Source organism: Lissotriton helveticus, chromosome 6, assembly GCF_964261635.1.
Source record: "Lissotriton helveticus chromosome 6, aLisHel1.1, whole genome shotgun sequence".
Classification (NCBI taxonomy): domain Eukaryota; kingdom Metazoa; phylum Chordata; class Amphibia; order Caudata; family Salamandridae; genus Lissotriton; species Lissotriton helveticus.
In genome coordinates this window covers 1,103,309,422-1,103,335,309 of record NC_136067.1, presented here as the reverse complement: position 1 = coordinate 1,103,335,309, position 25,888 = coordinate 1,103,309,422, and the positions used below count along the sequence as shown (strand labels likewise).

Sequence of the window (25,888 nt, the reverse complement as noted above, 5' to 3'; positions counted from 1 at the left end):
GCATTTATCAAGAAAGATAGCACAAACAGAAAACGAATGGAAATGAAGTGTTAGACATACGTCAGTACACAGGGGGATATCCAGATGGGCTAGGAAGCGTGGATGCTAAGAGGAGAGGGGCTGAGTACATGTGTAGTCACCACTGTAGTCCAGAGCAGGGAGGAGGCGCAACGAGCAGGCATATGTAAGATCTATCCATGAGTAGAAATGATCATACAGCCCTTCCGAGTCTTACTCATTGAGGGTTAGAGCAACTCGTTCTGGGCACTTGCCCGCATTGCCGCAACATTACAGATTTCTCATGCAAATCAGGGATGTATCTTTAAAAATAATTTTTGGGTCCCTTAACATTTTCTTCCGCCCAATGGTATAGATAGCCAAACAGCAGAAAGTTTACATCCATGTGACTGATAGAAAGGGCCACTAGAATTATGCAATTGTGTGGCGATTTTTGCATAATTGTATATTTGCTGCATTTGTTGCATAATCCAACATATGCCGCATAATCTGCCGAGTTTAAGAAAAAAATAGTTTCTAGCTCAAACGGTTCAAAAATTAGTAAAAACGCAGCGACATGCTGCCGGGCAGTTGAAAGTCCTTTGCAAAGGTTGACTGAACAACTTTCTGTAGCTTGATGCTATATTTGGGTGTTTAACTAGTACTAATGAGGTGCAACTAATGCCTAAACAGTGTTAACAAGTTTAAAGATGACAAAATGAAGTTATACTGTCACAAAATTTTTCACATAATTAGATTTTTCTTGACGCATAATTCACGCAACCCTGCCGCTTTATGTGACCCTCCCTGCCTCATAATTACAGTGGCCTTGCTGTTAGGGTATCCCTGCTGAGTGCCTCATATTCTACTCACAGCGTAGAGTGTGATTAGTGGAGTAAGGCTGGGCCTGTCTTACCCGTGTGCTCTAGACTAAGATCCTGTGGTTGCGCTTGTGTGATGAATGTGGCCTCAGGGAGTTCAGACCTCTCTGAGGACCGTAGACAGACAAAGTGAGGAAAGCACCTGGCTGCCGACGGCAGAGCCACTTTTCGCACCTACCTCTCACCACTGACAGGCCCCAAAACTAGGGCAGTTCCTCATACACACTTAAGGGTCTCCCAACCTGTGCACTAGAGTCTGAGCCCGCGCTGTCGTCAAAATGAGACGGTCAGAGAGAGAAAACAGTAAAACTAGGGGAGTCATGCAATGACACAGAAATGAGTAAGAAAACAACACAAACTCAGCGTAGCAGGTGCTCCTGAGTAGACTGGGGAAGATATTTCCGTAGCATCCTGCCAAAAAGATGTCTGCATTCCTCACATGCACTAAGTTACTATCTGGTGACTTCAGAAACAAGGGGTTAGTGGGGCAGCGATGACCAAGCTGTTCGAACTTCCACTCGGACCGAATTTAAGAATTGCCATACGAGCTCCAAGACTGAAAGGTAACCAAGTTAAGTAACACCAGTACAAGGGGTAAATGTAATTTGTGAGGTATAGAGTAAAATTGGTTGTAGAAACATCCGTTTCATTTTCATGTATCATCCCCATCCCTAATTACCAAAAATACAGTACAAAAGGTCGAGAATCCATAATTAGGTACTTTGTAACGCGACAAAAAAGGCCATCCTTCCATCCTTTTCAACTTTGGGCTGAATCTTTTTCTGTCCATCTGTTCACAGTTGTTCTTAATCACAGTAAAGCGTTGTAAATGGCCACAACACATGTTTTTATTTTTGTATACATTTGACGCAGGCAGCCAACTAAATAGCCAGTAGGTGCTTAGAAGAATGTAGGGTCAAAATTTAGTGGTTGTGAGATTTGCATAATTGAGGACCCCTATTCCGAGATCCTTCCCATACATAGACCTTCTAGGCAGGGGGCACCACAAGTTGTAACTAACACCCCAAACCTCAGGACAGGAAATTTCCAGGATAGCACAGGTACTGGTCCAGTACCCGAAGTAAAGAGCAGCACAATGGACTACTTATTAAAACTGCGTTGGGGCCCTGAGAATAGGAAATGGTGTGCCTTGATCCCTGTTGAAAGCCTCTGTCAAGCTAGTCGGTTTGTAGCGCTTAATATTCAGCCTGTTCCTTCACTACTTGAAATGCCCTGGTTGGGAAATATGCGCTCCTCAGGGGCTTCCTTGCTTCCACTGGCCCCTCTGCTGCCTTCTGCTTGTCGAATCCAACATTAAGTTAACCTAGAAGCGCAGCAGGTGCTTCAAGTACCTCAGGTCTGTGAGGGAACGAATCAGATGTTCCAGGGTCAGTGTCGCGCACAAAAAACATTCCCCAGTGTCGCTGGAGACCGAGGAACCAGCTGATCACAACATGTAAAAAGGCTGTTGCATCCTGGAGCGCTGGTGGTTGTCTGGTCGAGGAGGGGCTAGCTTTGCAGATAGAGGATGTGGGTGCACACAGCACATATCATCCTTGTGGAAGGAATCCACCCTTTTTCTCTGGGAGAAACTTACAAGGACAATAGCTGCATAACGTAAAACACAGATTTTTTAAAAATATTTTTCATTTTGTCGGCTAAAACATATTTGTCTACACAAGACAGTGAGGTACATGGGGGCGGTCAGAGTAACAATCAATAAGGAATTCTTCCGCGCTGGAGTGACTGGTGACATAGTAAGTATCAATAGGGCACAGTACGAGAGGACCAGCATAGTGTCTGTCAGTCACTGCCCTAATTTTCTGCTTATCATTTTATTCACTCTCAGGTGTACATTGATGGGAGATTTATATATTTATAGTGTTCTGGCGTGTGGTGCTTGCATCAGGAATTGCCTTTTGTTAAAGGTGTAAGTTGTACTTCCAGGTTTCGGCGGCAGTCGTCTGTCACTCTGTCCTTTGTTGTTTTCATGACACCGCTGGTTTCTCCGGCGGCTGCTGTTTGTTCGTGATGGGTCAGGTTCTTGGCTCTAGTGAAAGGCGCCCTTTAGCTGCTTTGCAGTGCTAAGAAGTGTAAGTTTCTTCAGTGCACACCAGGCTCCCCGCAGAGCGTCTGCCTCTTGCTCTGGTGTTGTTTTTGTCCTCAGGCTGCTCCCCGCCCCTACTCACCTCTCTGAGAGCCAGTGCCCCCTTTGACAATCTCAACCTGCCGCCCACCCCTTCCCCGCCTCTTCTCCCGGTTCACACCTTGGTGCTTTCACACTTAACGTCACCTCCAGCTCGCATTTTCAGAGAGGGCCCCGGGCTCCCTACCACCGACATGAGGAGGAGGAAGAGAGAGGGGGGGGGACAGAGGAAGACTTGGAGTCGGGGAGACGGATACGGTGGGGGGTGAGAGTGAACGAAGAGGGGAGAGCGAAAGAGAGAGAGAAGCAGTGGGGAAAGAGAGACCGAGAAGTAGGGAGGAAGGGAGATGAGAGAGCAAGTGGAGAGGGAGTGGGGGGGTCTGGGTGAGGGAGAGCAGCTTCAGAGAAGTGAGACCTGTGTCCTAACTCCGCCAGTGAAGACAGCGGATCAAAAGGAGAAAGAACCAGGCCAGACAGAGTAGGTCCAGGCAGTGTGCATGGAGGCAGGCTCGGTGGGTCCGGAAGAGGTACAGGGCAGGCAGAGCAGCTCCAGAGAAGGGCGAGCAAAACCGGACCAGGGCAAGCCGATCCGGACCAGCAGATCCTCCCTGAGCAGGGAGACGGCGCAATACCCAATCAGAATGTAGTGCTCAGCTTTTGGGGTGCTGGGGGGCAACTTTAGGGTTCAGGGTGGGTGTGGGTTTTAAGGTGCCAGGGGGGTCATTTTAGGGTTCAGGGCGGGTATGGGTTTCGGTGTGCAAGGGGGGACATTTTAGGGTTCAGGGTGGGTATGGGTTTTGGGGTGCCAGGGGGACAATTTTAGGGGTCAGGGCGGGTATGGGTTATAGGGTGCCAAGGGGTTAATTTTAGGGTTCAGGATGGGAATGGGTTTTGGAGTGCCAGGGGGACAATTAATGGGTCAGGGTGGGTATGGGTTATGGGTGCCAGGGGGATAGTTTTAGGGTTCAGGGCGGGTATGAGTTTTGGGGGGCAGGGGTGATTTTAGGGTTCAGGGTGGGTATGGGTTTCGGGGTGCTAGGGGGTAATTTTAGGGTTTAGGGTGGGTATGGGTTTTGGGGTGCCAGAGGCGTAATTGTAGGGTTCAGGGAGGGTGTGAGTTTTTAGGGGGGTGGGGTAATTTTAGGGTTCAGGGTGGATATGGGTTTTGGGCCGGTAGTGGGTCATTTTAGGGACCAGGGAAGGTATGGTTTTGGGGAGCCACAAAAGAAAGATGGCTGTGGCACAACAACCCTATAGTGTATGAGATAATATGTGGCCTGCTTCCTGCCCACCATGGCTCCTCCTGCGCCCCCGTGTTTCTTGTGCCCCACCTGGCACACATGTCGAAGGATGGTGATGACCTTAACATTTGCCCCCCCCTGGAAAAATTTCTGTGGACGCCCATGTCCATGAAATGGGGGCAATGGACAGAACCCACGTAGATCAACTTGTGAAAGATATGTACCTTGGAAGTTGAGGTAATGTTTCTAATAGAGGGTGATCATCTTGGTATGTTCTAGGTATAATATATTACATGAACATGGTTAACTACTGATGATGAAGTTTTATGTATTAGTAAATGCTATTTAGAACACATTGCTTATTACAAACATTTGCTCTTTATAACGTAGTTTGATTTATTTAGCTTTATATTTATTTATGTATTTTATATAGTTTGCTCATCATTTATATTGAATTTACAGCGGTTTATCTTTTGTGTTTGGTTTTACAAGATGTTATGGTTGTACTCGGTCTGTAAGCCGGCTGGAGCATCAGCATGTAGAATTTTGGTACAAAGATTCTACTGCCGAAGATTGTGTAGGGAACGTTCCACTGTGTAGCAGTTAGAGCGTGTCCTGACAGGAAGACAGCAGTGGCTTCATGTATGTGTGTGACGACTCATCAATAAATATAATTTTTATGTAGATCTACCTTCATTGTGCCGATTTCGCTACCACAGATGTTGACATCTACATCAGGACAATCCGTTGCACCTGGGGACAGTGTTCCACCTGAAGTACTCCAGTGCCAACCTAACACTATCAGTGACTACCAACATAGTGTGACTCAAACAAAGTTGTGGTCATATGCAAACAAAGTATGCTGGCCAGAGATATGCTGGTCATCAAACAAGAGTTTTGGGGAAAAGTAGATTTTCTTCTTTTGTCAGTCTCCAAGCTTTGATGCCCTTTTTTCTAGTTTTAAGTTGAATTCCCTTAAATAAATTTGAAAAAAATACAAAAACGTTTACAAAAAACGTGGAACTGAGTTGCAAATCCCTTCTCTGGGGCAACCTGGCAGTCAAACTTAATCATGTAAATCTGTATTAGAGAAATTGAATTACAGAGAGGATGGCTAAGGTTAAAGATGTCTGGTCTGGTAATTCATTACGTGAATTTATGTTTTACAGAAATTCAAATATGAGCTGGCTGATTATGAATGGTTAAATGAGCTGCTTAAGAATATGTTTTACAAGCATATTTCAAAAGTGTTTCTTATTCATCAAGGATTAAGTTCTGTGGAACTTGTGAGAATAATATTATATACATTTAATTCAGGTTATACACAATTACACGCGTGGAATCCATTTAAAATTCACACGTTATCAGTACAAACAAATGGCTTCTTTTGGGCATGTGGGAGCAATAATGTAATGTTAGGACATATGTTTTAGTTCAGCAGTAGTATCCCAAATTATTGAGTTGCCATCTTCATGTAATTGGATTTAGCTCCTGCTGCACACATCTCAACATTGCCCCATACTATCTGTTTTCATATCATACCTACAATTATTTAAAATAGTTCTCTATAGCCTCTGCAATTTCAGAACATATTGTGCCCTGTGTATGGAAAAAGTGTTCCTTATATTCATTTTAATTAATTATGGCATATGAAGCTCACTTAACTAAATTGTTAATTTATGCAAATGCTGTTTGAAGTGCTTTAAGGGATCCTGAGCCTGATGTATAAACGTATTTTGAAGTTGGAAACACGACAATTTACAAAAATAGGTTTTTACTATATAATAATCCCATTTTTTGAGTCTGTAAACTTTTACTTACTCCTAAAATGGAATTGGTAATGGATAGCGATCTGCAATTTGGATGGCAAATGTTGTAGGCATTCAGTCAAAAGGGATACAAGGGGAAAAGGAGGCTATGTAGGGCAGTCCCCCACTCAACAAATCTCAAACAAGAAGCCCTATTCAGCCTGCATGCTATGGATCTCAGACTCCGTAACTTGAGGGGCCATACCTTATATTGGCTCACCAAACGGCCAGATCAAGCCGATGCTGCGTTACAGGTCCGGACATGCCTTAAGACATAAAAACAATGATGTGCACAGAGTACAACACATAAAGAAAATATGTGTGAGAGCAAGGAAAGTACCTCACGGACGTGACACCCGAGGGGGTTCCCGGTCTATAAATGATCGGTCTACCCACTTCTCATCATCGGTTACTTTCCTTGCTAGGAGGATGAAAAGGAGTGTGCAAGAAACAAGTGCACAAAACAGAATAGAGAGATGAAAGAGGGAGTGTACAATTACACTACCTAGTGGATAGAAAAAGTGTAAAAAATGGTTAAATTGATACCATTCAATGTTGTAACGGGTCCAGTTACAACATTGAATGGTATCAATTTAACCATTTTTTAAAAAAAAGTGAAGTTTGGCAGCACCAGAATAAAATCGATTCAGCCAGCCAAACCTTACTATTTTACATTTATGTTTGTTGGTGTTGGGTGTAGGTACTTGTCAATCTTTTTCTGAACACTTTTTCTATCCTACTAGGTAGTGTAATTGTACACTCCCTCTTTCATCTCTCTATTCTGTTTTGTGCACTTGTTTCTTGCACACTCCTTTTCATCCTCCTAGCAAGGAAAGTAACCGATGATGAGAAGTGGGTAGACCGATCATTTATAGACCGGGAACCCCCTCGGGTGTCACGTCCGTGAGGTACTTTCCTTGCTCTCACACATATTTTCTTTATGTGTTGTACTCTGTGCACATCATTGTTTTTATGTCTTAAGGCATGTCCAGACCTGTAACGCAGCATCGGCTTGATCTGGCCGTTTGGTGAGCCAATATAAGGTATGGCCCCTCGAGTTACGGAGTCTGAGATCCATAGCATGCAGGCTGAATAGGGCTTCTTGTTTGAGAAATGTTGTAGGCATCCCTTCCAAATTGGGAATCATTATCCAATGTTCTGCGACTATATCCAGTCATAAAACCTTGAGAAACAATCAACTTCCATGTAGGGTTGGTAATCCTTTTGCACAATGCCAGGGGCCCCTATATGAACCTTTGGTAAACTGTTCCTCGGTAAACAGTTCCTCAGGGTGGTACTGGAGGATATGGGGATCCCTATCTACCTTCTCAATATTCTTAAAAGATTGCATTTAAATAACTTTGCACAAGTCAGGAGTGGTAAAAGTGGTGTTTTAACACCTAGGTTTTCGGTCAATAGAGGAGTCATACAGGGGTGCATCCTGGCCCCCACCCTTTTTGTCTTTTTATAAATGCCCTAATTGTCCATCTTAGGGGGGTCAAAGACATTGATGCCCTGTGGTTCTGAAATTCTCAAACCTGTCTGCATTTTAATCTTGTCCTTACGTAGGCCAGTGCTGTGGGCCCAGCGAACAAGTGGCTTTTCGTGCATATATTAATTTGGGTTTCTCTGTCTCTGAATGAACTGCAGAGAGTAACCCTTTTCACCTGGAACTGACCTTTCTGTAAAACTAATTTCCCTAGCTGATGGTTGTCTAAGTTTTTCAATTACTGATTAGGACCTTGTTAACCATTAAGTTTCCTTGCGCATGTGTTATCTTAAACAACATCTAAATGTATTCTTTCCTCAAAGACTTTCTTTTCTGAAACTTGGGTTTTTGCTATGTGTCGTGACTGCCATCTAGTGTTACTTTTTATGTAGGCTTCAGAAGTTAGTTTGTGAGCCAAACAGTCGAATCACATTAACCAGGGATTTCTTCGTGCGCTGGAGTTAATTTTAGAAGCTGGCCTTTCACCTAGGAATTGACCCTGCCAAGCCAATTTCACTGCAAGATCGTTATTTACTTTTTCCAATCACTATTGAAGACATTTGTTAACTTTCAAATTTCTTTACGTCTTTGTTAATCTTGCACATTATCTGAAACTACTTTTCTTTATTTTTTCCTTCATTTCATGGGTTACGCTTTCAACTAAAGGTTAGATTAATATTTTAGATATGCCTAAATATTAACTTGTGGGTTGGGACACTGTAAATTGAGCTTTACTGTATGATGCTGTGTGATGTCATGTACTTTCTATTGGTTGAATTTTGGTGCAGGGGTGTGCATTTTAAATGTACCTTTTTGTGTATAAATAGGGATGTCTCGCCTTAGTAAAATTGAGCAGTTTCTTGAGTTGTACATCGTGCTGTATTACTGGGATTTCTGCTACTAGCTGCAGCTAATAAATTTAATCTCTGACGCCACCAAGAAGTATTCCGTGTCTCTGTATACCAAGGCAAGGGAACCTAGAGGACTCTGGGCGTGTCCCTGACGCCGCTGGGTACTTGAAAACCCGGTTCTTCAGTTGGCGCCCAACGTTGGGCGACTTCAGTGGTACCGGTCCAAGCCCGAAGTTTGCGAGGAGCCACGTGAGGAAATTCTGAAGGAGGGCCCCCACTTCATCGACCCCTGCATGTCGGCGTGGACCAAAGGACTTTTCTGCGAGGCTTCCCGCTTTCAAACGGCTGCGAAGGACTGCTGCCCTGACTGTCACCTTGTCTTGGACCCTCCGATTGATGTCTGTAAAGCGAGACGATAGACGGTCTTCTGGTGGCGTGACAGATATTTAGTTAAGTATAAGTGGGTCGCTCCCACGACTTTGTCTGGTTCCTTGGTTTTGATTTGATTGTTTTTGATTTGGCTGCTGCAGTATCCAAAGCCGAAGGGCTTGTATATTTACAAAGTATATCATTTTTTTTGATTCCCTTTGAAGTTTGAAACCAGACTAGTGAGCAAGATGCCTAGTTTTGGTAAAATTGGTAATTGGTTTGTTTGTGGTAGTAACAGGGATTCCCAATTGGAGGATTCATGTCCGATACCTCCGGTTGGAACTCCGACTTATGAATTGTACTCAAAACATGGAGTGGGCCCTATTACTTATAATGAAGTATGGGTCCGCTACACTAAAAAAAGATGGTGTTTTACAATGGCCCCCACATGGTAGTTTTGAAACAGAGATTTTAGACAATCTAGAAATTAAGCTATTTAAGAAGAAAGCCCGGCCGGCAATGTTTGACTCTTTCCGCCTTTGGCGTAAGGAAGCCAAACAGAGAGAAATTAAGCAAGCAAAGAGAGATAGGAAAGATAAAAATATGTCAGTACTACAAGCTGCTAGACAGTTTAAGGAAGATGGAGAAGAGCGTGCGAGTGAAGTCTTAGATAGACAGCGTTGCATGGCCATAGATAAATGTTATCCGGCCTTGCCGTCTTCTCCTCTGAAAGTGATGGAAGACCCTGAAAAAGATCCTTTGATCTCTCATTTACTGAGATTGCCTCCTCCCTATGTGCAGGGTGCTACTGCGCCTCAATTACCCCCGGTTGTTCCACCCTTTGTTGTTCAACCTCCTGCTGTTGTTCAGCCACCCGGTGCTCCACAGATGGTTTTGCCTCCTCCTGTGCAACCCATTCTAGGGTCGCCAGTCTTGTTATCAGCTTTGCCTCAAACTCCTTTGCCTTCTGCTTCTGCATCTTCGATTTCTACTGTTCTTGTCCCTACACCTTCCTTGCCTCAGAATACTTATTCTCCTGTTCTTATGTCTGGTTCTTCTCCTTCTGTTCGAAAACGAATGACAGAGACTGTTTCTAATTTGTTGTCACCATTGTTTGGGTCACTGAATATGACCCCTGTTTCGGAACGTAAGCAGAGTCGTAGTCCGCTTCCTAGTTCTGAAGAACGGACAGTGTTGGATTTGTTGGCTCGTAGGTGGATTTTAAATGCTTCGAGGTATAATTTGCCAGCAGTTATGGATGTTTTCTTTCAGTGGGAACCGCCTAAGCAACGGTATGTTTTTGATGTAATGTGTACTTTTCTGCGTCAGGAATGGGAAGATAATGAGTTGGGTCCGATTCCGCAGGATGTGCTCGATGTTCAGTCAGATTTTGCCAAAGGGATGATAGTGGAATCTGATGTTACAGATGCCGTAGAGACAATACTTGCTTTCAGATCTAGACTTCCGCCTCTGACATTGTATGAACCTGATTCCTCTGTTAGGAGGAAAGTGAAACAGTACCCTATGAGAGAAGTTCCTCCAGTATGGAAAGAAGCAGTTCAGGCTAATATAAATCAGGGTATTGTTGCCGCTCCGGCTCATTTTCAGCGAGTATGGGTACATGTCCCTTGGAAGAGAGCAGAGGTCTTGGCTCTTAAGCAGACCTTACCTGACCCTCGTAAGAATCCTGCTGGTTATTACAAGGAGTTGTCCCAGACAGTTGAAGCGTGTATTATGAATTTAGCTGACATCGATATGTTGATGGGTAATGTAGTCCCTCAACCCTTGTGGGCGAAGATTCGTCATGAGAATCATGCTGCTGAATTAGGTGATACCTGGGCGAATATTGTTGCTGCAGATGGTAGACAGGAGGGAGGTGCTAAACCTGAACCTCTAGTTTCAGAATTACCAGGTAGAATTATTAATTTGATGAAAACAATGATGCCCGCTTTACGAGTGAATTGGGATAAGTTAGCAGCATGTAAGCAGAAGAAAGACGAGAGTGTATCTGATTTCTTCACTAGGTTTGAAGAGACGTTTATTGATCATAGTGGTCAGGATATGAGTACGGAGGGTGGTCAAAGGTTGTTTGTGGATAAATTTGTCTTTAATTTGCTTCCTGAACTTTCTAATAAGTTAAAGGACTCAGAGTTCATGGGCTGTCTCTTCTTCGGCCCAGATATTGGCTACTGCACAATATTACGAGAATAGGGATAAAGATGAGAAGGATAAAGTGGAGAAAAAAACTAAAGAGTTAAAGACAAAAGTTCTTTTGCAGCAAGCTTATCCGCCTCGTCAGAATCAGCCTAAGTTTCAGCAACCTCCACAATTTCAGAGATTGTTACAGAAGCCCGAGCCTTATGTACAGCGATTCTTTCCTGGCCCTAATCAGTGTGCTTATTGCAGAGAGGAAGGTCATTACAAGAATAGTTGCCCGGCTTTGTTACAGCGTGCGAATGGTGTATCTGGTCAAAGAGGTCGTGGTAGTTTTCAGCAAGCTCCTAGGGGTAGGGGACGTGGTGTGATCTCTCAGACTGAGCGTTCCTCTTCCCTACAGAATTCTGTAAATTATTTTGACAGACAGAATGTTCCGAGTGGTCAGTCTGCCCAGTATTATGTTGAGGATTACTATGTCGAAGGTGAGAGTTCTGGTTATAATGATAACTAGGACAGCCAAGGACAAAGTGAGGGAGTAGTGTCAGTTCCAGTAGACCAGAGTGGACCTTATGTTGAAGTGAATACATCAGGTGTGGTAGAACCTTTTCTTTTGGATACTGGTGCGATGAAGAGTTCTATTATGCACTCTAAACTTCCTGGCGCACCTTTGTCTGGCTTGACCAATGTTTCAGTAGGATTTTCAGGCGCTTCCCAGTTCGTAATCCGGTTTCTAGTCCTTTGTCCCTTTCGATTGGCCCTTGTGAATTGGAAGCTCCACTTATTTTAACGACTGGTTGTGGTGAGAACCTGTTGGGTTTGGACTTGCTGAAAAGATTGTATGCGACATTACATTGTTCTCCTTCAGGAGTACAACTTACCCTTGGTAGGAAAGTGATTTCTCCAATGTATTTGTCTAAGGATTGTTTGCCACTGGAATTACGTTCGCTTCCTGATACACTTTGGGCTACAGGTCCAAATGATGTTGGTCTTTTGCAAATTCCACCTTATGTTGTCACACTTAAATCGAATGCTAGGCTACCTCGTATTCCCCAATACAAGATCTCGAGTGATGGTGAGAGAGCTCTTTTAGCGATTGTTTATGATCTGGTTGAGAAGGGTGTAGTTGAGGAAACGAGAGGTAATGTTTGTAACAGTCCTGTTTTGCCTATCCTTAAACGTACTGATGCTTCTCAGCCACCTGTGTATCGGTTTGTGATTGACCTTCGAGAGGTAAACAAGATAGTCGTGCCACAGTTTCCTGTGGTACCTGATATCACTGCTTTGTTGACTTTGATTCCTGCTTCGGCAGCTTGGTTTTCTGTCATCGATTTGAAGAATGCTTTCTTCAGTATTCCTATTGCTGAGGAGAGCAGGGATATTTTTGGCTTCTCATTAGGAGGCCGAAGCTTCCGGTTCAAGAGAGCTCCCCAAGGTTATTGTGAAAGTCCCTCCATCTATAGTCAGGCGTTGAAAACTCAGCTTGATGGTTTTGTGTTACCTGTTGGTGCTACTCTTATTCAGTACGTTGATGACTTGTTGGTTACTGCTGATGATGAACAGATTTGTAAAGAGGCTACTCTTTCTTTGTTGCGGTATTTGTCTGACCTTCATCATAAAGTGTCACCTTCAAAGTTACAGTATTGTCGCCAAGAAGTGACCTACTTAGGTCATCTCTTGTCGAAGGAGGGAAGGAGATTGACCCCAGAACGAATTCAAGCGATTGTGCAAATGAATGTACCATCCACACAGAGAGAAGTGCGTGCCTTTTTAGGTATTACATCGTATTGTAGACAGTGGATCCCCAATTTTCCACTGTTGGCGAAACCTTTGTTAGCATTGACTCTGAAAGATACTCCGCATCCTCTTCCTTGGTCTGACGAATGTCAGAAAAGTTTTTCTGAACTACGGGTGTTCGGCTCCTGTGTTGGGTACTCCAGACTATAGTAAGCCTTTCACGTTGTGCGTGCACGAGAGAGAAGGTTGTGCGTTGTCAGTGTTGACACAGACGTTTGGGGACAAGCAACATCCATGCGCGTATTTCTCCTCTACGTTAGACCCAGTTGCTAAGGCGTTGCCGAGTTGTCTGAGAGCTACAGCTGCAGCGGCTGTTTCTATCCGACAGTCTGCTGGTTTGGTATTGGACAATACGTTGATTGTAATGGTCCCACATGCAGTGGATACCTTATTAAACAGGACTAAGACACAGCACCTTACTAGTGCACGTCTTTCAGGTTACGAGCTGACACTGTTGGCTAGCCATGTTCACATCAAACGATGTAATGTGCTGAATCCAGCCACGTTGTTACCAATCTCTACAGAGACGGATCCTCAAGAAAAGCATGATTGTTTTCTTCGTACAGAGGAAGAAACGAAAGCTAGAGTTGACCTAAGGGATACTCCCCTTACGAATGTTGATGGTACCCTATGGGTGGATGGTTCGTGTTTTAAGCTTCCGAATGGTGAAACGACTGCAGCGTATGCTATTACAACTTTACATACAGTTGTTGAGACAGCACGCATACCACGCACGCAAGCAGCAGAATTAATCGCATTGACTAGAGGGTGTGTGTTCTCAGAAGGAAAGCGAGTGAATGTTTACACCGACAGCCAGTACGCGTTTGGAGTTGCCCATAGTTTTGGGCGTTTGTGGAGAGAGCGTGGGTTCCTTACTTCGCACGGAACCAAAATACAGCATGGGCAGTTGGTGAATGAACTTTTGGAATCTCTCACTCTCCCGAAGCAGATTGCAATTGTGAAGTGTAGTGCGCATAAGAAAGTTGTGGACGATGTTGATCGAGGGAATGCGTTTGCGGATGAAGTTGCGAAGGAAACGGCGAAAGACATGATGAGCCGTATGTATGTTGCAGGCCCAGCTAATTGGGTTATGGCTGGTGGAATGTGTGAAGACACAATAGAAAGTGTGAAAATGATTCAGGCTGAAGCAACTGAGAAAGAAGTGAGTGTTTGGAGAGAAACTACGGGTATGTTGGATTCAACAGGTTGTTGGGTTGAGTTGTCAGAACACCAGCGATGGCTGTTGCCGGATGCGTATGTGCTCCCAGTGGTTACAATGGCTCATGGAATGGCCCACATAAATTCGAAGGGAATATGCAAGTTGTTGGCTCCAGTTTGGCAGAATGCTGGAATCCCGAAATGTGCAGAGAACGTGGTGAAACATTGTATGATTTGTTTGAAGTATAATCCTGGTAAGGGAACTCCAACTCCAGCTGGTCATTTTGCTCCTCCTACGTATCCGTTTGAGGTGATACAGCTAGATTATATACATAGGGAGAGATGCAACAATTTGAAGTATGTCCTTGTGGTTGTTTGTGCCTTTTCCAGGTGGATAGAGGCCTACCCCCTAAAGGATAATACTGCCTTGTCTACAGCCAAGGTTTTGCTGAGAGAGTACTTCCCTAGGTATGGTTTGCCGAGAATCGTATGGTCAGACAATGGGAGTGAATTTGTGGGTCAAATTATGAAGAAAGTATGTGCTGGATTAGGAATAAATCAGAAGTTCCATGCAGCGAATCACCCCCAGTCTGCTGGACTTGTTGAATGTTACAATGGTACCTTGAAGCTGAAATTAGCTAAGGTACAAGGAAGCACTGGCCTTACATGGGCGGATGCCTTGCCGTTGGCTCTTTTGTCAACAAGGACGACTGTGCATTCTCGAGTGGGACTTAGTCCGTATGAAATTGTGTTTGGTCGTCCTGCAAATGTTTGGGGTGTGCCTCGTCCTAAAGAATACAGCAGTATTGAGTACCCTGTGTTGGTGGATTACTTACATGACTTGACTGCTAAATTACGTGTTCTCCACCAACAGGTCTATGACAGTCTACCAACAGCAACTGCGGATCCAGGACACACAATTCAACCCGGCGACTACATTCTTACGAAGAATTTTCAACGAACAAAGAATTTGGAGCCGAGGTGGGCTGGACCGCATTTAGTTTTGTTAGTGACTCGAACTGCTGTTAGAGTAGCTGGCAAGAAAAACTGGGTGCATGCCACCCATACAAAAAAGGTTCCATTGCCCTTAACATATGACAAGTGGGTGAGGGAAGGTATAGCCGATTCAGAATGTGAAAAAACTCCTAGGTTTGATCCTTTTAGTGATGCTCATTTGACATGGACACGGTCAGAACGCGAGGATGACAATGTACTGCAAGAAGCTGTTCCTCCACGTTTGAGATTGGACACTACCGAACCTGAACTTTTGTTTACCGACCAAAGTGTGCCGACTAAATCACGTTACAACCTCCGATCTCGATATAAATAAAGGGACTTTGAACATTACATTTATTTTATTTTTTCCCACACTGAGACCAAAAAGAGACAATTTCTTCAAGTATTTTGCATTTGACTTTTGTTTTTCTTTTTCTCTTGCTTTTTCTGAAATTGTATTATGGTTTTCTGTTAAATTTTTGATTGGTTACCATTTGCCAGTTGCAGGGTCACGTAGGAGTACCAACGGTTCAGTTTGTGACCTGAGTAGTGGCAGTAGGTCTGCAGGACTTGCAGTGTCCCTATGACCTGCTAATAATCACAGCTGAAGTACTCTATCAAGATTGCGTGAGCGACATTAGAAAATGGAGATTGTATTGAGGAATGACGATAAAAAGCAAGAGATGAAAAACCAATATTACAGAATGTTGTTCTCTAAGTGTGGTATAGCTTTATCTATTTTAATACTTTTATGTATTCTATTAGCTACTATATTCTGGTTTGTTTCTCCTACACAATTGACGTCTGCACCAACTTCTCAACCTACTCTTTCTTTTTCTACTGTTTCTTCACATGAGTTTCATACGTTACCTGAACATGAACAGACACGAAGATCAGAATGTGTGAACAATTCGTTTATACAGATGTTGCATCAGCATCAGCTAGTCATAAATACCACGAATTGTTGGGTGTGTGGTCTTATGCCACATACTACAGATAAGGGAATGCCATATTTGGTTTTGCCTTTTTCGCCTAACGGGTCAGTTTGGGCACTCCAATCAATGTTTATCTATGGGAATGAAGCCTCTCCTGTACGTTCCGTCAAAGACAATGCAAGTAATAATGCCTTGATACGGGGAATAGTTGATATGATTAGAGATATCGATGCGTATAACGCTATCCCTAGAGATGAGGTGCGAGCATATGTCGGTTGGAATAAAACGACATATAGTGCTAGCTTGACGGAGAAAGAAAGGCAGCGAAGGTCTCCTCCTATTTGGATTGTACCCCACCGAGGTCATCTTTGTTTGCAAGGTAATGGTCAGAATCCAAGAGCTCAGCTTGGTAAGAGTGTGTGTGTTCACACATACGTTTATACGTCCCAGAAATCCCCTCCGTTCGTGCCAGCTAAAGGCACGTATTTTGTTTGTCATGATAGAGCATACACATGGTTGCCATCTGATTTTTCTGGCACATGTTATGTGGCATTTTTGCTTCCCCCTACATACACTGCTGTTTTCGACTACCATAAGACAAGATATGGTAGAGGTGTAATCGATGCGAAAGATACTGTCGCACAAGAAGCTGGAGACTTCTTTAAGGATTTCCTACCCTTTTGGGGTCCTATGGCTAATAGTAGGAATATTCGTCAGCTTACGAGAGTGGTTGAGGCCACTATAAATGAGACTGCAGGTGCCCTTAGCAATATTACAGCTGCGCTTCAAGCGGATCGCCTTATGACATTACAGAACCGTTTTGTTTTAGATATTATACTTGCAGATAGAGGTGGGGTGTGCAAATTGATTAGATCTAGTTGCTGCGTTTTCATACCAGATAATGCCCCGACAGTGTACCAAGCCATCTCTAGACTACATAAGATCTCTGAGTCTATTCATGTGGACGAAGGAGACTGGTCATTGATGGGATGGTTATGGGAGTCATTGTCCAAATGGGGATGGAAGATTCTGACGTTCCTTGGTATGGCGTTAGCTATCCTTTTCTCGTGTTGTTTATGCATCCAGTGTGGTCCCGCCATTTGTAGTCTTTGTGCTATGATCTGTGTGAGAAGACCAGTTCCGAGAGAAGTGAAGGATAATAAGATGATGTTACAGCAACACCTTGATGACCTGATGAGAATAGATATAGACCTAGATTCAGATTGACATGAGTTTAGGTTATTGCCTACGTAATGGCAAAAGGAGGGTCTGTGGTTCTGAAATTCTCAAACCTGTCTGCATTTTCATCTTGCCCTTACGTAGGCCAGTGCTGTGGGCCCAGCGAACAAGTGGCTTTTCGTGCATATATTAATTTGGGTTTCTCTGTCTCTGAATGAACTGCAGAGAGTAACCCTTTTCACCTGGAACTGACCTTTCTGTAAAACTAATTTCCCTAGCTGATGGTTGTCTAAGTTTTTCAATTACTGATTAGGATCTTTTTAACCATTAAGTTTCCTTGCGCATGTGTTATCTTAAACAACATCTAAATGTATTCTTTCCTCAAAGACTTTCTTTTCTGAAACTTGGGTTTTTGCTATGTGTCGTGACTGCCATCTAGTGTTACTTTTTATGTAGGCTTCAGAAGTTAGTTTGTGAGCCAAACAGTCGAATCACATATACACATTAACCAAGGATTTCTTCGTGCGCTGGAGTTAATTTTAGAAGCTGGCCTTTCACCTAGGAATTGACCCTGCCAAGCCAATTTCCCTGCAAGATCGTTATTTACTTTTTCCAATCACTATTCAAGACATTTGTTAACTTTTACATTTCTTTACGTCTTTGTTAATCTTGCACATTATCTGAAACTACTTTTCTTTATTTTTTCCTTCATTTCATGGGTTACGCTTTCAATTAAAGGTTAGATTAATATTTTAGATATGCCTAAATATTAACTTGTGGGTTGGGACACTGTAAATTGAGCTTTACTGTATGATGCTGTGTGATGTCATGTACTTTCTATTGGTTGAATTTTGGTGCAGGGGTGTGCATTTTAAATGTACCTTTTTGTGTATAAATAGGGATGTCTTGCCTTAGTAAAATTGAGCAGTTTCTTGAGTTGTACATCGTGCTGTATTACTGGGATTTCTGCTACTAGCTGCAGCTAATAAATTTAATCTCCGACGCCACCAAGAAGTATTCCGTGTCTCTGTATACCAAGGCAAGGGAACCTAGAGGACTCTGGGCGTGTCCCTGACGCCGCTGGGTACTTGAAAACCCGGTTCTTCAGCCCCAAAAATAGGAAATGAACAGGTAGTGGCACTGATGTTTGCCGACGACACCCTTCTATTGTAGAAATCGCCGATGGGAATACTGCGTGCTCTAGACAGTTTTGCCAGTTTTTGTAAGAAAAGGGGGCTAGAAATTAACACGCTAAAGACAAAGTATATGGTCTGTAATCCACCCAAGACCACCCGTCCCAACCCCTCCTTAAATGGCACTACTCTGGAAAGGGTAACGGTATTCGAATATCTGGGTGTCACCCTTACAGACAGTATGGAATGGGGCCCCCAGATTGCTAAGGCTAAATTTAGGCTGGCGCAGATATCGGGGGGTGTCCTAAAATTGCACAGGGAATCCACCTCTAAACCAGTTGCCTTTATTCTTGAAATGTATAAAGCCCAAGCCAGAGGAGCTATAATCTATGGGGCGGAACTGTGGGGGCACTCTTCATCAGAATACATTCTCAAGTCAGAAAACTGTTTTTAGGATCCCTATTGGCTCTTCCAGCCAGTACTCCCCTTGTTCCACTGAGAATGGATCTAGGAATTCGACCAGTAGATGAAGAAATCTGCCTACGCTCATTAACATACTGGCGTAGACTGTGGGTCACCACAGAACTGAAGCACTTTAGATCAGAAGTTAAAGAACTTATGGGCCTGCCTGGGACAGAAAAACTCCAGTGGTTCGCTTACATAAAAAATGAGAGCAAGAGGCTGGGTAATTTAGAGTTTTGGAGCAATCCTGAAGTAGCCTGCGCAGAGATGTCACGTGCTAACCTGGTGAGAATTTATCGTAACCACCAGACAAAGGATATTCTTAGCAACTCTACGCTGGGTCCTTTAACCATAGAGTTTCTTAGTATTAAAGAGGAGTATAGGCTGGAGCCCTTTTTGGATATGATTTTGCCCAGTCCAGCAAGGAAACTCTATGTACAATTTAGGCATGGCACATTACCACTTAGGGTATTCTCTCATACATGGTCCCAAACTAGGCTACTAAATTGTCCAGCATGTGGCGAACAGGAGGAAACCAAGCCCCATGTCTTCTTTTTCTGCCCATATTACAAGCCTATCAGGCAGCGTTGGCTTGTCCAACTATGTAGAAATCTGGGGTTTAAACGTTACCATCAGGCATTCAGAATCCTGAAATGTGAGACTTCTCCTCCTGTGGTATTCTCAGTTTCCCACTTCTTGCTCGCCATGTGGCGTAGGCGCTGGTCATTCATTAATAACATCTCCCGATGAAACTGTTATCCCTAGCCCATTTTAGGTGCCCTATATGTGTCTTGTTTGCTTAGTATCTGTCCTTGTTGTTCCTCCTTTTACCTTTTTAACTTTTGTACTTCGTTTTTATCTACCTTTTTAGCTTTTATGATCTCCATCTTAGTATTTCTTTTTAATGCTGATGTACATTGTCTTAAATGATGTTTTTTATCGATTATATGCTTGCATCTTTTATGGTCTATGACCGCAATAGAGATTATTTGAACTGGAAAAAAAACAACAATTGTTGGAGGTCAGACAGTTGTCCAACAAACCACTGGCAACTTTCAAACAAACTTTTTAAATAAAGTGCTATTGTTTTTTTGTTTTTTTTTACGTTGGCCATCTTCTTTTATGCAAAACTAAATGCATTTTAAAAGGTTTCCTTTATTTAAATGCAAGCACGGACACAGTGGTGTGCTGACCCCAGCAGGCCACCATCACGGAGATGACATATAATCAGACTAAGTCACGATTAGCGACCTTCTTCATGAATATTCATGAGGTAGGTTGGATTGCAAATCAAATTGCATAAGAATTTTGCGAACCAACTTATTAATACATAGTATGGTCACAAAGTTCAACACTAGATACAAATATACTTGTTGCAATTTGTATCCAGTATTTTGTGACCAGTACTTTGTACATCAGGCTCCCTATTATTAACAACAAACATGATTCAACTTCGGTAACAGAATACTGCTACCTATAATCAACACACAACACTGCACTGAGAAAGGATATCATGCCACTGGTTGACAACAGTTAGCTCCAACAGAACAATGAAGGCAGATCCCAAGTCATTGAAGTTATTTCTGCAGTATTTGCTTTTGGCGAATGCAGAGTCACGCAAAGCTGGGTTACCACAGTATTCAGCTTGAGGTTCTTTGGAGTTCTCTTCAAAAAAAGTGATTTTTCCTTTGAAAGCTTCCATCCCAATAATAGCGAATACGTAGTATATTGCCTGCAGGGAAACAAGCATTCAATTTGGGTGGACAGCAGTAGCAAGAAACAACATGTTTACATAAATCAATTGTTTGCAAATATTGAAAGGTCATGCAAATTGTTTTGAGCACACTTCCATACAATTCACTTTTATTCACAGGAAAAGGTTCTGGGAAAGTTCTGGTGAAAAGGGGTTATTCAGGACCCTAAAATATTAACTCAGACAATGTAGAAGCACTCCTTCATTCGAATTTTTTTACAGCGATCTGACCATGCCCAGGTTTAAAAAACATATGGTGTCCTCCCCTTCAGTCTCCCAACCTTGTGTTCTAGGTTCTCAAATGGTTGAACCTAATGGTATAAGAATTGAGAGCGTAGGTTTAGAGAAATTGGGATTTTTTGTGTGCAGTTTCAGTGTGTCCTTGACCTGAAACTATTGGAGAACTTTATGAGCACCAATTAGATTACACAAGATTGCATTCATTTTTGGGCACAGGAAGGGGGAAGTGATTTGCTCAGAACCAGAGGAGGTTGCTCAGATGCTGCTCTGTCGGTAACTTCACAAACTTGAGGCTAAAGACATCGAAGAGACTAGGAAGAATTCTACTTTGAAAATATATAAAATATACTGGGAACCTCTCCAGTCCTGGTCTGACGGGAGGTCGGCAAACTTTAACTCCATAAATCCTTTCTAAATTAAAGAATGTTTGAAGAATGGATTCTTAAAAGTGTTACCTCCAGGTACCCTAACTGCCCAGGTGCTGTGATAGGAGCATACAGAGCCCCATCTGAGGAGTTTCGTTTTTTACTGTTCTAAGTAAGTCTCCTGCTCAGGAGTTTTAGACTCAAGAATCTGGCTATTCACAATGCAGTGCCAACATGTCCTTTTCTGCCCTGCCTCACCTTTCCTGGTTTTTGTCCGCGAGCGCTGGGACGCCCCGTTGCGGGAAAGCCATGCGCAAGCACGCTTAACATAACATAACATAACATAACAGAACATAACATGGGATTTGTCTAAGGTTCGTAAGGGTCTCCAAGGGCCTACATTTGAGCTTTGGAAAAAGCTAGTTTACAGTGGTTGTCATCAAAAATAGCCTTTCATTTCGCCTTTACATCCACCAGAGGATTAGAAGAACTTTCTGCCTCACTAATCTGTTATCCGGACTTAATGTTTTTCTGTGACAGGATATGTTATTTATTTTTTAATATTTTTTATTGGCATTTAAAATATAACAATAAGGTTCAATATAATCGAATATTACGGTGCATACAAGAAGGCACAGCAGGTTATATAAACTTTCAATGTTGCATATAAACACTGGAGACTGACCTGTATGAGTTACAGTACCTAATAAACAATTGTACCACATGTCTCAAACTGTACAAGTTATAGCATAATTATTCACTAATATCTGACATAGAATCTTCATGCGGGGGTTCACATATAGTCCCACGGTAGGTATTCCATTTTCCTCATACCCTTATCTATTTCTTGGGGCACCATCGATGAGTGTAGACAGACTTTTCCGCCACCATTTCTACAGCCATGTCATTACACCACTGGTGAGTTTACCTAGATCCCCAGTGTTGCGCTACATTCCGCTTCGCCAATGTCATGCCCAGTGTTACCCAGTCCTGATCTGTATTATTTAAGTCTGTGGGCTCCCACATATTAAGAAGGCAGCGTTTCGGCTCTGGGAGAATCGTGACCGTTGTCACCTGTGAGAGCGTGTGCATCACCGCTCTCCAATACTGCGCAATCTCCAGACATTGCCATAGGGTATGGAAGAGTGTACCTAACTCTCCACATTGCCAAAGACAAAGTGGTGTGTCCTTCCGATGACAGGGTATTTTTAAGGATGGATGCCAAGTTTATTCCTAAAGTACATTTCAAATACCATTCATCCTCGAAGATAGTCCTTCCAGTTTTAAAATCGCCTTCAGGACCTGAGATTCTGTCATATTTGGATGTGAGAAGAGGTTTCTCAAAAGTTTAGGGAAGACAACATTCTTTTGGCTTTCTAAATCGTGTTTGTGTCATTTGTGATAGCCAACAGGTGGAAGAAAGTATCAATCCCCACCTTGAGGTCCAAGCTTGAATAACAAGGGAGATTTCAGCTTTTTGGGCTGAGGCAGGTAGTGCCACATGGTGAACCTCTCAGACATTTATTTCATATTACAGACTAGACTTGACCTAGTCTTCTAAGAAGAACTTTTGGCTTAGTGGTCTGTGATACAGCAATGAAGTAATTGTTGTATGTTCCAATTAAATTTGCTCATGAGCATCTATCTTTATTTCGGTGCATATTTTTGTGCTTGGTAGATCCCAACAATATGTTAGGACTGGGACGGGGAGGACTGATGATGGGCAATAAAACAATTACTTACCAGTAATCTTTATTACCCTGAATCATAGTCCTCCATGTTCCAGGACAGTTTATTCACCCGCCCCATTGAGTTCCACCTCTAAAGGGTATAGATTATTACATATTACATACTAGAGGTGGGAGGCGACGTTGGAGCTGTACTTATGGGTTCATCTGTCGACATAAGGAGAGGCCTGCCATTCTTTTAGTTTTTATGTTGCTAAAGTCATCTGTGGGAGGCGGGCTCCTCACATTAGGACTAGTACGAGAGGACTATGATTCATGGTAATAAAGATTACCAGTAATTGCTTTATTCATTTTGTACAACAATTTTTTTTGCTAATCAGCACTATTATCTATGTCTTGACACAGCAATGATACACATTTTGTCAGAGGGGCGAACCACACTAGCTTAGCCAACCCTTAGGAAATGTGTGATGGAGAATTCACCATAAATGTGTAGGAAAAAGGCCATGGCTGATGGAAGGGAGAAGTAGATCACCCTTTTAAAAGATGATGTACTATGTTAATTATCACCCAGAGGTAGTAGAACAGATTACATCATATCCTGTGAAGTCATCTGTTGGCCAAAAGCCTGTCAATGTCACTACCCTGTATGTTTTACTTTAATCACAGGCACAAAGAGTGCCATACATTGAAACATAGTGAATGGCTTACAGTGCAATACACAGGTCAAAAGGGGTTGTCAAGAAAGTAAAACACAATGAATGCATAAACAGGATAATTATGTTGGATGAACAAGTATTGTTCTAAAATATAGAAATGTGTAATTCACATAAGAAATTAAATCACAATTGAATGCTTAAAAATCTAACGATGCCTGGTATTATACATGTTTGGACGAATTATCTACAGTGAAAGCAATGCAGACAGGTAGAGTGTAATGCTGATCTGGTTCTAAATGTTTTTTTCTCTAAGGAGAAGTGAGTAAAAAGCAATTAATGTGTATCTAATATGCCTGTATTCATTTTAAATCAGGCAAAGAACTCCTATAAAGAACCACATACTAATAATTAAAAAATGCTTGATTACTCAGAAAAGTAAATAAAATAAATATGAAGTCAATTTCACGGGTGCAACAGTAAATCTTTTGAGTCAGACATTAGCACATATTACTGCTTAAGGCTGAACTGATTTTAATTTCCATTTATTCACGGGCTTATGATTATTTGTACAAATAATACATAGAAATTCGAATATTTAGAAATCTCTCTTAATGCAATCCATCAATCAATAAAACGTTTGTTTCGGCTGTAAGCCATTATAGCACATGAGATAGAAAAAACACACAATAAAACCAAGTAAAGATATACGATATAAAAAATGCAATGTTGTAGGATAGCCAAAGACTCCTTACTATTAGGTAGGATCCAGCAACAGGGTAGTTTTATGCAATACATCAAGAAATACCCGATATCTCCCTGTCTGAATTTTTTCCTTAACATTATAGCATAGCCAGCTAGACCTATAACTGCACATCAAGCTATACACAAGTTGCACACAGCAAAATAGATGGTCAGCCACTAATGGTTAAAATATAGAAATAATCTAAAAGGGTTCCTATGATCTACAAATAAGTATTGCACATCCTATTCTTCTTCTGTTATTTCAATACCTGTTTTACAGATCGCCTCTACACAAATTTCCATGGGATGAGCTCATCTTGTGCCTTACTTTCCACACACCCATCAGAAAATGAGAGAGAGCAAAACCTATTGATCTACTTGTATTGTGTCTCCAAATCCTGGGTGATTCATTGTGTTCCCTAATTCCCACATTTCGACAGAGCGGGAATATCCAGCACCTCCTATGAGTCACATAGGTTGGACAAAAGAAGATAATGTGTTCAATAGTTTCTTTTCGGTCCCAACAGGATGAGCACTGCGACTCATTGACCTGTGACGTGCACTCCCACTTGGCAGTGAATGTCTGGAGTGGCAAGTTTCCATACTGGAATTGCAAGTACAGTCGCCTAGCTAGAGGGGGTTCTATTTCATCCAGAAAGTCCTCCTGCTTGAAAGAGTCCTTAACTGTAAGAAAGGCATTTGTTAAAGAGCCATGGCTCGACTATGTGTAGGTGACCATCTCTATGTTGTCAATATGTAGTCTTGATAAGCGATTTGAAAATGGGGCCTGCCTGGTCCGGGGCACTCCATAGACCACAAAGACCAATCTCTGACAGTGTACTTTTCAAATGCTTTAGCCATGGAATTCTGCAAGAGCCCCCATGTGAGAAAAGTTCCTCTAACCCTTGTCGATAGGCTGATAACTCCGGGGTAGCCCAGATCCTAGTCCAGTAAAGTAAGGGACGCAATGCAAGTCTGTCAGAGCGTTTCTAACCGCAAAGTCCAGCCTAAGTTGAAGCAAAGGAGTGCTTACAGGTACATCCACCAAATGGTGCATGAAGCGATTTTCCACCATTGCCAATAAGGTCGCGCCCAGATGACCCGACAGCTCGGCACCATAGACAGCTATCCCCAAGGCCTTAGGTTTATAGATCTGAATGCCTGGCAGGATAGGTCGATACAGTGAGATGCACACCATCTTTAAGCCACCACCCATTACTTGCTTCATTTTTAATCGTCGCTACATTATGTAAGCTTGCCACCTCAGATGTTCGATCAGAGTGAAGCCTAGATACACAACTGTACACATGCGTTCCACTGGGGTCCCTGCTAAAGGGAATGAGCCCTGGTTGAGCATTCAGGACCATGTACTTGATTTTGCTCACATTGATCTCCAGACCCCTCATTTGGCAGAAACAATCAAACTGGTCCAATAGCATATGGAGTCCCATGGGGGTTTTGGAGACCTGGAAGGTGTGATCAGCAAACATGAGGGTAGGAACCCTCATGTTTGCTATTCTGTGCTCATGGTTATCACACTGATCCAGGAATTTGACAAGGCCATTGATGTAGAGTATAAACAGCGTGGGGGCCAATACCCCCCTGTCTGACTCCTCTAGTTACAAGGAAGGGATCCGTTAGTCCACCTGCGCCAGCGTGTCCTGCGCATAGTTATTATAAAGCAGCCTAACTTTTATGTCTAACAAATATCTTGAGGCCTCCATCTTGGAGAGGACCTGCCAAAGCATTGCTCTTGGTCAAAGGCAGAGAGTAAGTCTAGGAACACGACGTAAAGTCGCCTCCTCCCATTGTAACTATCTTCCAGTACAACATTTGTAAATGGAAC

At 42.8% G+C, this 25,888-nt stretch overlaps 1 protein-coding gene across 1 annotated transcript in view; it reads right to left on the bottom strand.

The window, feature by feature from the left end:
* LOC144761652 (two pore calcium channel protein 1-like) overlaps positions 1-25,888 on the bottom strand; it is a 603,295-nt gene that overhangs the window by 63,695 nt on the left and 513,712 nt on the right. The window contains exon 15 of the mRNA XM_078646942.1: positions 20,109-20,328. Coding sequence (XP_078503068.1) covers positions 20,109-20,328 — 220 coding nt within the window. The remainder of the gene's footprint in view (positions 1-20,108; positions 20,329-25,888) is intronic.